This window comes from Dipodomys merriami, unplaced genomic scaffold (assembly GCF_024711535.1).
Source record: "Dipodomys merriami isolate MVZ:Mamm:240054 unplaced genomic scaffold, mDipMer1.0.p SCAF_15, whole genome shotgun sequence".
NCBI classification, from domain to species: domain Eukaryota; kingdom Metazoa; phylum Chordata; class Mammalia; order Rodentia; family Heteromyidae; genus Dipodomys; species Dipodomys merriami.
The window spans coordinates 15,869,856-15,882,498 of record NW_027202826.1 but is presented as its reverse complement, the minus strand read 5'-3'; the positions used below and the strand labels follow the sequence as shown (position 1 = coordinate 15,882,498).

Here is a 12,643-nt window from a genome sequence, read left to right as displayed (position 1 = left end):
ATTGCAAGTGGTGAGTGTGTGTGTGTGTGTGTGTGTGTGTGTGTGTGTGTGTGTGTGTGTGTGCTTATTTTAAATCAAGCCCTTCAAAGAGCACAGAATCTGTCTCAAATGACTGATGGCTAATTTCAAAGCAAGATAAGGTTTAAATAAAAAAAGCATATTTCCAGTTAATGATGGTGAACAACAGGACGTTGCTACATATGAACTTATAAAACGACAAACCTCCCATCCACACATATTCCCTGGGTATGCTTCTATATTGCCATGGACCTCAAAAAAACAAAAAAAGATGGTTGGAAAACTCAATCCTGGGCCCAGAACCAGCAAAACAATACTAAGCTAGGGTAGTCAGAATTCTGGCACAGAACTTTTCCAGGAGAAGAGAGAGTTACGACTCTTGTTTCTTTCCAGAACAGGTCCCAACACAGCTAAATGACCACAACGATATAAATTATTTTTCACTGGGAACAACATGTTTCATGAGCTTGGGGTGGGCATGGGGCTCAGGCAGGAGCAAGCAAACCACCACTGGGTGCTTTCTGAAGCTAGCTCCCAGAGAGAAACTCTGAAGGGAACTCCAGAAGCCTAGCAGGTGTTTGACTACCAGGAGGCAGAAATCACCTATATAGACTTGAGAAGTAGACTCTTCCCAGGACTCCATGATCCTTCTTCAGCACTGGATATGGTATTGCTATCATGTTCAATAGCAAGTCATACAATGCAGCATGTGTAAGAGTCTATAGGAAAAAATTACTTTCAGTACTGGAGTCGGAATTCAGGACTTCGCACTTTCTAGGCAGATACTCTCCCACGTAAGCAATGCACATAGCCTTTTTGTTGCTCTCCTTACTCTCTGAAAAGAGTTTCACATTTTGCTAGACCAATGGAGGCTACAATCCTCTTATTGATGCTTCTCACATAGACATTTGCAACCATGCTCAGCTATCTTAATCAATTAAGATTGGTCTCACGAACTTTGTTTTAACCTAGGTTGGCCTAGAATCACAATCCTCTGGATCTCAACCTCCTGAAGAGCTAGGAATATAGGCATAAGCCACCAGGTCCGACTGGTGTGTGTGTGTGTGTGTGTGTGTGTGTGTGTGTGTGTGTGTGTGTGTGTGTGTGTGTGTGTGTGTGTGTGTGTGTGTGTGTGTGTGTGTGTGTGTGTGTGTGTGTGTGTGTGTGTGTGTGTGTGTGTGTGTGTGTGTGTGTGTGTGTGTGTGTGTGTGTGTGTGTGCATGCTAGTACTGGGGATTAAACTCAGGGCCTATGCACTGTCCCTTAGCTTTTTCCCCACAAGGCAGATGATTTTCCATATAAGCCACAGCTTTTCTACTTCTGGCTCTTTGGGGTTTTTTTTTGGTGGTTCATTGGAGATAAGTCTCACAAATTTTCCTTCCCAGGCTGGATTTAAACCAAGAACCTCAGATCTCAGCCTCTTGGGTAGCTAGGACTACAGGCAGGCACGAGGCACGGGCTTCTAGCTAACCTTTGAAACCAATTCCAACAATTCATTTTTCCTATGTATTAATACAGTCAATTCTTCACTGTATTTCAGAGGTTCTATCTGTGGGTAAAGAACGAAATGAAATTTATGAGCTCTAATCCAGTGTGCATGAAATCCTTTGGAAGAGCTTCTTAAGCAGACACTTTCTGGGTTCTGCTCTTGGGGTTTGGGTTTAGTAGATGTGGGATGGGGTTCTCAGTGGGACATACAGTGATTTGGACACAGGACTCACAGAAAACCTGGGATAAGAGCAACAGGTGCCATGTTTATTCCACTGCTGAATGGCGGCTGCACACCGGTCACCAGACACATAGTCTACCCTCAGCTGCTTGACTACACAGCTGACAAAGCCCTCACATTTTGCCAGTCAGGCCAGAACCAGGCAGAAATTCACCTGATCCTGAACTCAGGTCTCTTCTTTTTCTCCACACAAAGCTGCCACAGAGAAAACCTACCAGCCAACGGCTGTATTATTGTTGGCAAGCACCAGAATTTGCTCAAAACCTTTACAAATGAAACCCAGCTGCTTAAGCTCAATACCAGATGTCTCCTACAATGTGTGGCTTTGATAGATTAAATTGAGCATAAGAAAGAGATGAAATATATGAAAATCTAATTTGCAAGATGTTTATCATTAAGGATATTTAAAAGAAATGGAAAATTATATATATACTATATTAAATATATATAATTTTTTCACTAGAAGAAGCTAAGCAGTATAGACTGATAATAAGCATAATAGCTTAACATGCTTTTGTTATGAGCAAACAATTTGGTGTCTATTCATAAAATCCAAGCCAAAAAACGCCATCTCCAGAAATGTCCCTATTGAAAGAATCTCCATGTATCTGTAATTCATATGAGTTCCTTTGCAAGCAGACCTGAGTTAGAACATGTTTTCACTCAGGGCATAGGAAATTAAGTAGGAAATATTAACTGATATTGTCTGATTTCAATAAGCTAAAATAATGCTATGAAAACATAAGAAACACGTGTGGCTTATGGATAATCTGTGTAAGAAAGTGCCACGTGAAAAGACAATTTGGTCAGGATCCTCCAAAAGGGGACATGACCTCCTGCGTTCATGTTAAGACAGAGCCAGGTTGTCACGCTCTGGTCTTAAGAGACTCACCTGAGGTCAGATGTCACTGACATCCAGAGAGCCAATCGCTAACCCTCCTCACTCAAAGGAGCTAAAAGGTCATGGAGTAATATACACACAACATATTAGTCTTACAATCCACCACAAATTCTGGTGGACTTTGGTGGTTGTTTGTTTTAAAGTAAAGACATAAAAATATTGCTGCCTTGTGATGTAGCTTCTGCCAAGTACCAGTAGCTCACACCTGCAATCCTAGCTATTCAGGTGGCTGAGATCTGAGGATCATGGTTCAAAGACAGCCTGGACAGGAAAGTCTAGGAGCCTCTTATCTCCAATTAACTACCCAAACAGCCAGAAGTTGAGCTCTGGCTTAAAAGGTAAAGTACTAACCTAGAGCACAAGAAGTTCAGGGACAGTACCCAAACCCTGAGTTCAAGCCCCAGAATGGGCACTAACCAACTAAATACTCATTGAAATATTTGAATTCAAACCCACACAAGCATAGTTGAGATTTTTGTTCCTTGTGTATATAATCAGTAAAGCAACCAACTACTATCAGAAAGTTTTTGTTTTTCTGATTTGCAAGAAAAAAATACTGATCAAAAATACTGATTTGATTTTGTTTTTTCAAACGGGGAAAAATGGTAATTTTCTTTTAAATGGAAGTCAAAATGAAGGCCAACACTAGCAAAAGCATAGTTTGGTACTGAGTAGGTCTATAAATACAATAACAGAAAGATAGTTTCCTGAAGAGTCTGCAAAACAAACCTTGGCCTAGGTTGTATCTGAAAATAAACAGACTCGTGGACAGACAGAATTTTAAGATACTTTGCTATATTCAGTGGTGTCGCTTTTGGCTCAGCTCATTGATTAATTACTAAAGTTCCACAACTAATAAAAGTAAATATCAGGGAGGAGTAAGTGGGAGATAATGAGGGATGGGATAACAATGATTAAAAACAAATATAATTATTAAAAAAATTAAAAAAATAAATATCTTAGTGACCTTTTCCACATATATAAAACTCCTACTGAACTTGCAAACATACCCAGATGAGCAAGGAGACATTGTGTACTCCAGGGCCTGTTGTCCAGGAAAAACTATGAGTCAGACATTATTCAACATATACTCATGAGGGTTTTAAAAATGTGAATTATTCTCAAGCCTGGCACTGGTGGTTCAAGCCTGTAATCCTAGCTACTCTGAGAACTGAAGTCCAGAGGATCATAGCTCCAGCCTGGGCAGGATAGTTCGTTGTTGAGGCTCCATCTTCAAAATAAACAGTAGAGAAAGGCTAAAGTATGGCTCAAGTGGTAGACTGCCAGCCTAGCAAGCAAGGACAAGCACAAAGCCTTGAGTTCAAAGGAAAAAAAAAGAAAAAGAAGAAAAGAAGAGAATATGCTTATAGGGATAATGAGAGAGAAGGAAGCAGAGAAGAAGTAGAGTGAATAAAAGGAAGGAAGAGAGGGAGAAGGACTTTCCTATGGACCTTAGGAGAAAGCAGGAGCATAGCTGTAGGCACTGACTTTCACAATATGATCAAGGAAATGCTGTAGAATTCGAGTCTCAAACTTAGGATTCTTGAGGGACTACAGCTGCTGCCTCAATGGTATTCTCTGTGAAACACAAGGATTGCAATGACTATCTTAATAAAAAAAATTGAAGAATCTATTTAACAACCTGGAGACATAATCTGTCAAGTAGCCTCAAGACTTGTTTCAGGACCATTTCTGCTACAACTCTGATATCTTCAGTTTTACCTTTTCTTCAAAAAAAAAAAAAAAAAAAAAAGGAAAAAAAGGAACCCATAATCATATACCCCTTCATTTACTGTTAAAATAATTCTGTAGCAATGACAGAACCATGGTATCATTTTTTTAAAGTAACATTTCCGGGATTCTAAAGTTCAAAATACTAAAATGTTTAGAATTTTGACACACATAGCTAGTTAATACAGAAGTTAACTTCTAGCCAATAGCAATTTACCCTCCACAACAGAGTCCTGGAAGTAGTCACAGTGTTATCAGTGACAACAACAGCTATACTGAGCATTACTCAGTGCTGGGGATAGAACCCGGAGCCTCACGCATGTTAGACATGCATTCAACCTCTAAGCCACATCTCTGGCCACAGAAAGTTTGTGATTACAAGCTAAATATGTATCTGCTTAGAGTATACATGACTGTCAAGAGGCCGTCCCCATACAAGGTGATTACAGTATAGTTGATTGTGTTAAAATTCTGCAATAGATTGGATTATCTCTTCAAACAATTAAAAACAAAAAATAGTGAAGCATTTATTTGGTTTTTGTTTGTTTTTGCTGGTCCCAGGGATTGAACTCAGGGTCTGGTCACATTCCCTGAGTTTTTGTGCTCCAGGGTAGTGCTCTACCAACTTGAGCCTCAGCTCTACTTCTGTTTTATTGTTGTTGTTGTTGTTGTTTTCAAAGGGTTAGTTAATTGGAGGTCAGAGTCTCTTAGGCTTGTCTTGCCTGGGCTGGCTTCAAACTGTAATCCTCAAATCTCAGCCTCCTGAATGGCTAGGATTACAAGGGTGAGACACTGGTGCCCAGTGTGAAGCATTTGTTACTTACTTCTCTAGACATCAGGGGAACATTTGGATCATATAAAAATAATGAGGGTGACCAGGATAGAGAATTCCTCACAGACCTCACCCCCTACCCCAGCCCACAATAAGCTTGTGCTTTACACCAAGGTAAGATAACAATATAATAAATGAGACAAAGTTTTATCCTTTGAGGGATATGCTTCCAGAGGTAAGTGATATGTATAATAATAAATCATGATACCTACCAAAGAGGGGAAATAAACTTACAGTGAGGAATTTTATGAAGGGAATTTAACCTAGACTGTAAGGGAAATTTTAGGTTGATGACATTTAAGCAAATATGTGCATGAGAAGAGTACAACTAGGACTTGGTAGTTCACATCTGTAATCCCAGCCACTTGTAATCTGAGGATCAAGGGTTTGAAGCCAGCCTGGGCAGGACAGTCCATTAAGACTCTTATCTCCAATTGACTACCAGAAAACTGGAAGTGATACTGTGGCTCAAAGGGGTAGAGCCTTGAGTAGAAAAGCTCAGGGACAGTGTCCAGGTCCTGAATTCAAGTCCCAGGACCAACACTGGGTGAGGGGGGGCAGGGGGGAGTAGGAAGGCAAAAACAATTCCCAGGCTGTGGGAAATACTTGTGTGACAAAAAGGTTTGTATTTTTCTTTGTTGGAGGAGGGAGCAAATCAGGACAAGAAAAGCCTCTGTGACTAGTGTTCACCAAGAGGCAAATGAGCTACACAGTGTATTGGCAGGCACTGGCTGGCAAACTTTGTGCCCACATCAAGATCTGCTTCAGGGAGGCAGCCAAGCAGAAGCAGAAGCGTGGTCCTCCTGGCCTTCCCAAGAGGCCAGTGTTTATGTGGATTTCTTCATGTCTCCAATCAACTCTTTCTCTGCTAAAATTTCTCTTCTTTTCTTTCTTTCTTTTTTTTCTTTTCTTTTCTTTTTTTTTGGGGGGGGCTGTTGGTTGTGAGGCTTGAACTCAGGACCTGGGCATTGTTCCTCAGCATTTTGCTCAAGGCTAGCACTCTACCCTTTTGAGCCACAGTCGACTTCCAGTTTTCGGGTGGCTAAGATGAAAGTCCCAAGGACTTTCCTGATTGAGGTGGCTTTGAACCACGATCCTCAAATCTCAGCCTCCTGAGTAGCTGGGATTATAGACAGGAGCCACTGGTGCCTGGCCAAGTTTCTCTTCTTTATAACTAAAATATCATTGCTACTAATATGTGAATAGTAAATTATCAAAGAAATGTGTTATAGATAATATCAAGCAGAGAAAACAGATTTCACAGAGGTCAACGTTTCTTTCTTAGAAATGGGAGACCTGGAACAAGCAAGAGATTATAGTTCTGAGACACAGAATGACCTCATGCATTTTTATAATGGCACTGCCCAAGTCATTGGCAAGTTAATTATCATATAGATTTTTTAAAAATATAAGATCAAAACAACCTATTTTGATCCAAAATATAGAATAAGAAAATTTGACAGAAAGACTGACTGATTAAAATAACCTCCCTCTAGTTCGTTGTTACTGATCCTTTCTTTTATTTGAAGATTTGCTCAGTTTCTTTGGAAATGAGAACATCCAAAGACTTAACTTCTGACAGTTGTCAGTCAATGAAATAATTCTAAAGTGTTACCTTTGATTCAACTGGCCTACAGAAGAAAAACAACATTTGATGTCATGCTAATATTACCAATATTATAGTTCTTCCAATACCTCCACATATTTATAATTCAAAGTTTACAGATGTTCCTCAATGCATGAATGGATCAAGAAAATACCCTGTATGAACACAATGGAATTTTACTCATCTGTTAGAAGGAATGAAATTGCACCATTGGTAAGGAAAAGGAAAGACTTGGAAAAAGTTATGTTAAGTGAAGTAAGCCAGACCCAGAGTAACAAAGGCTGCATGGTTTTCTTCATTTGTGGTAGATAGAATGTGCCTATAAATCTATAAGTAAACACATTGGGCAGTATGCAAGTGGTTACAAATGAATTAACTGAAGTAAAATTGACTCTATGGAGAGTTCACATAGTATAATCTTTTAGAAAGACTAGGTCAAAACCCAGCAAAACCAACACCAGGAAATGGGTACTTCCAACGGGTGGGGGAATGGAGCGAAGGATAGAGAAGTAGACAGAGAAGGAGAGGCAGAGAGAGAGAAAATGCAGTCAAGAATTCAATGTATCTGCCACAAAATTTAGGAAAGTAAGGGAAAGGGTGGGTCAAAGGGGGTGAGAACATTGAAAGGCGTGCTACTGATCAAGATGCGTTGTATTCATAAACTGCTTTGCTGCATGGCACTTCTTGTGTACAATCACTTGAAGATAATTTACAAATTAAGGGAAAAAAGATTACAAATATGTGATACACAAAAATAAAGATATATGCACAGAGATCCATACACATTGACACCTTATCAATCTGGATTTCTACCACATTATAAAGATCACAACTTCTCATAAAAAGGTAGAGTCAAATGATTTGAAGCTACATCCAAGAGTTGGGCGCATATCTTTATTCGTTCTACTCTTCAGAACTTCGGTTGGGAACTAGAGTTCAGTCGTTTCCCTTCTAAGGTGGATTACAGAGAGATCAAGTTTCCTCCATCTGTGATGCTTACCACAACTTGCAGTTACTGCCGATTAATAGCCTGAGATTAATTGTTGGAAAGGCCGCATAATAGCAGTAGTAGAAAACATTTTAAACACAGAACCACATTTATGCATTTAACAGCTGTGTCGGTCTAACAGTCCACATTTTCACTATATTTGGCCATATGGTAGCCAGAATCATGTTTCACTCAAAAAAATATTTCCTCAAATATAATGCTGCTATAGCAATATTATCATCCAATGCAGAGACTGCACACTCACAACCATGTGTGTTATCCTCCTGTTTCTGCTTTTGGGATTTTCCCTATTAGTTGTAATTTTGCGTAAAATGTTTTGTCACTGACTTTTAAATGTTGAATGACTGTCAAACAGGTCAGACATAAATGTCACACGGGGAAAATATGGCGTGTGTCTTGGCATTGCAGAGACAAGATGCAAACTTGGATTATTTAAAGTATTAAGGACCATGGAGAGGAAGGGCTCTTTATGTAAGTTGAGTTTGGGGATTTTTATTTATTTATTTATTTACACTCAAAAGGAGTCAATTCCTACTTCTTTCCTTTCTTGCCCATTTTTCCTGTATCTGTTTTCAGAAGCACTCTTGAACTAGAGACAGCAAGTGCCCTCTCTCTCTCTCTCTCTCTCTCTGTATCTATACATATAAATATATATATTAATTCAAAAAAATCCAAATAACTTTATTAGCAATTACATGGTAAGTTAAAAGTAAGTGTTTTGGCTCATATGGACATGTTTTCTGAAGCTTTGTTGAATTGGGGCTCAAAATAGTAAAAAAAAAAAAATTAGCATTGCAAATAAGCATGGAAGAAAAAGTATTGTTTCAGCCAGGTTAAAATGATATTTTGGCTCCACGGAAGGCTCAGTGTTATATACATTCATAGTGCTGTGATAACCTGTCAGCTTAATTTTATAGAGGAAAACATCTCTAGGAATTTATACTTCTCTTTTTAAGGGGAACTTTGTAAACGACAGAACAAGGCTCACCCTTTCAGAAGTGTACACTGTTAGCCGAGAGCCAATTAGGCTCACACCTATAATCTTAGCTACTCCAGAGGCTGAGATTTGAAGATCATGGTTCAAAACCAGCCCAGGCAGGAAAGCCCATGAGACTCTTTTCTCCAAATAACAACCTGAAAACCAGAAGTGGCTCAACGTGGTAGAGCACTAGCCTTGAGGAAAACAAAAACAAAAACAAAACTCAAGAATAGCACCCAGCCTCTTAGTTCAAGTCCCACAATTCACACACACACACACACACACACACACACACACACACACACACACACACACACACACACAAACAAGGGCACATTGGTTCTAACCAATGTTCTAGAGAAAATACCATATTAGATTTTAGGTTATCAAATCCAGTATTTTTTCTAATGTCATTAAATTCCTCTAGCAGCACTTAGGAAGAATGGTAATGATATTAAGGATCCTTAGTTTAAAAAGAAAAAAAAAGCTTTCTGGGAGCAAACACAATGTGCCAAAATAAAAATCCTAAAGTTCAAATTGTGTACCAAGATGTACTCTTGCTTCTTTGGTCTAAGCCTGAATCTGCTGGAGTAAACCGTTTGAGATAAGATCTAGGCTGTGATAAGATTAGGCTGGTCAGTTACATTATAAACCAACTACCCTCCATACTGTCCCCGGCACTAAGAATTCTCCTCTCCACTCCTGTGACTCAAAGCTTTGCCTCATCCATAAAGTTAATTGTTATAAAACATGACATATAAATTCATCCATAGAAAGATTCATTGGTGAAAAAGCAGGAAATATCATGTAAACCACACAGAGATGTGGGGGCAGATTCTTCACAACCTTGCCACAATGTACATTTCCAGCGTGGCTGGTTTCTATCGCTTGCATAAATTACTTGTTATTAATAAGGCTACTAATGAATCTGCAGGTAATACTGTATACCAGACACTATTTTAAGTGCTAATATATATTAGTAATGAAATCAATTCTATAACCAATTGTTGTCACTAATTTTTAGCAGAGATTAATTAATTGTGATATCAGTAAAATAACTTGAGTTCACATACTTAGTAGATGTCAGAACTAAGACTCAAACTGAGATACTCTTGTCCTGGGAATCCTCCTCCTAACCAATATAAGATAAATAAATAGAAGCATAAACAAGCACATGCACACATGTGCAGACATACATACGTGCACATGCCCAAGGAAAAGCACAAGATAGGGACATTGACAAAAGGCTGTATGACCTAGAAAAAGACAAGAAATGTCTCTGGGATTCAATCTCCACACCAAAAAAAAATAAGATACTATTTTATAGAACAATATTTCAAGGTACATTCTAAGATTAGCCACCTTATTACTTGAAGATTCTATGTCTATTATATGGCCTCTGTTGTATATTGGCTAATTCAATATTAAATCCAGATATTCAGGTTTCAAGGCAAATACTAACTCAGATAATAAAAAAGTAGCATTAGCTGCAATAGAGGAATGATGACTTTTTCCGCCCATATATTATGCTTTGATTTTGCTGGAACTTTTTAGAAAGCAATTTTTCTGAAATCTTTCTAGCATCTTCCATAAAGCATCAGATTATAACACTTTTTGGAGGGAAAAAAACTCACAAACTAGGTAGATGATTTATTATGCCTCCTCTTATCACAAGACTCCTTGGAATTAGTTATCTTTACCTTTTAATTTTAAAGCATTTTCCCTAGAGTAAAACCATACTATATATTTAAATATATAATATCTATTTTTAAATGTTATAGAATACATGGAGATAATGCAAACCTTGTTTTTATAAGGACCAATTAACAGTGTATGCCAGTCAATGGTACATACTTACACCATCAACAGTATTGTCAACTTAGTTCTATGAAGTGCATTCACAAACACCCACAATTGAAGTACACGTGTATTTCATTCTCATACATATTCCCCTTATCTTGTGGCTTTATTTCCAACCTCACAGCTCTCTCTCAGCCATCACCATCAGAGATATTTCAAATTAAATTTTCCCTTCCTTTCAAATTGAAAATTGTTCACCTGCTCTTAAAATTGTTCTTTCATTCAAAAATTTAAGATACACTTTTCTTTTAAGATTGCTATGTTTTGGTCAATTTGATTTCATACTTCTGGACACAACGTTGTTGCCCATTAAGCTTGTCCTTAAACAAACAGAAAGATTTCACATATTCACAGACACATTGTAAATTTGCAGAGGTACTAAATGCATCTGTGTAAGAATTGCAATGACCTTCAGAGTTCGCCAGCCTATAAAAATCTGACAGAAGGCAAATGATAATCAAAACAAAGTTTGTTAGCACTATCACTGTCTTGAATTCTTCACAGATAATCTGTCACCATTTGTCAAGAATTCCCTTCCCAGTCAAAGTTCTGAATCAACTGCACACAATCTTTGTTAGAGAAACCAGAAACTTTAAATCTCTTCCTAATCATTCTACTAGATCACTTAGAAAGTTGTGCCCCACGGGGAAAAGTGCTAAGATGAGAGAGTAGTTGGAGAATGGGGGAATGGAAGTTTTCAGCTATTGAACTTCTGCCCTGAACTTTCCCCTCGGTGCTACAAAGCCACGGAAATCAGACCTGAACTCAGCCCCCTGTGAGCACTGCGATGTGGGCCTCTGATCTTCTTACCCCTCGCGTGCAAAGACAGAAGAAGGAGCGAGGAAATGCTAAGCTGCATGCACTTCACTTCTTCCAGCCAACCCTCTGCAGCCACTGTGACCCGCCTGCGTCCGCCTCCAGTTCCTCGCCTTGTCTCCGCTCCCCGAGACCCCTCTGCGGCTGCCGCTCTGTCAGCTCGTTCCACGAGCCTGCCAGCAAGCCTCCAGGCAACCCTGAAAGGCCAGCCTGTAACAAACTGGTTCTGTCACCAGAGAGCCTTCATCTGGTCACCTCGTGGCTCGCCACAAAAGGCAGTAAGGACCCCCTAGCCAGATTGTTTTCCTAAGAAAGGAGCCTGACCCTGCAGCCTACACCAGGACCAAGGCTTGCTCTGAGGGGGCTTCTCCCTGAAATGTCAGCAACCCAGTCCCCTAAATCTCTGTGGTAGGAGGCTGAGGCAATCCAAACTAGACCACACCTACACATAATTGCTGCCAGAAAATAACTCTTCTTGCCAAAGTTTGCTCTCTGCTAAGAATCTCAATGTTGGAGAAATGTGGAAAGACAAGGAGAAAAATCTGCACTTTCGTTGATTAAAGAAAAGAGAGGGGCCACACATTAAAATGTCATGTTAGGGCAAATTTCTTGTGCCACAGTTAACATATAAATAGCAATAAAACCAATAACTTCCCATCAAGCACACAGATAAGAAAAAGGGTCACAGAGAAAGGTCATCTCTAATCAGTATAAAAAGTTAACATGTGAGTGAAGCTACTCACTTACCAATTATTTCTAAATGACTACAGTTGTTAAGTTTCTCACATAGAAAAAAAAAAGTGCCGTGATCCCAATCAATCGTGTTATTCAAATTGTGAGTTTTAACTGTAATTGTGTCTCATTATGAACTAGATAGTTTTGCAAGTATACATTTTTCATGCTACTGAATAATCTTGTCCACAGGAAATCTCTTTTTTAAACAAAGTTTTAATTTATTTTCTTATATGCCAAGACTCCCAAATAATAAAACAGCAAATGTAAGTGAATTATGAATATGTGTGGGAACTACAAAGTTACACAGACAATGCAAGGAGGAATAGTGTTTTTTTTTTTACCTTGCCTGAAAAACAATTTAAGAGAGAACATATTTCAGTGGTGATATCAACGGATATAATCAAGATATATTTACTAGGTATTTTTA

The 12,643-nt window shown here is 38.8% G+C and overlaps 1 protein-coding gene across 7 annotated transcripts in view; it reads right to left on the bottom strand.

Annotated features, from left to right (window-relative positions):
- Positions 1–12,643, bottom strand: part of Bmpr1b (bone morphogenetic protein receptor type 1B) — a 301,468-nt gene that overhangs the window by 67,375 nt on the left and 221,450 nt on the right. The window contains exon 1 of one of the 7 annotated variants that reach the window (XM_070022302.1): positions 11,476–11,674. The exons of 5 other annotated variants lie outside the window; for them this stretch is intronic. In XM_070022302.1, the coding sequence (XP_069878403.1) occupies positions 11,476–11,524 (49 nt within the window). In that variant the 5' untranslated portion in view covers positions 11,525–11,674. One more of the 7 variants, XM_070022301.1, reaches the window with a different exon arrangement.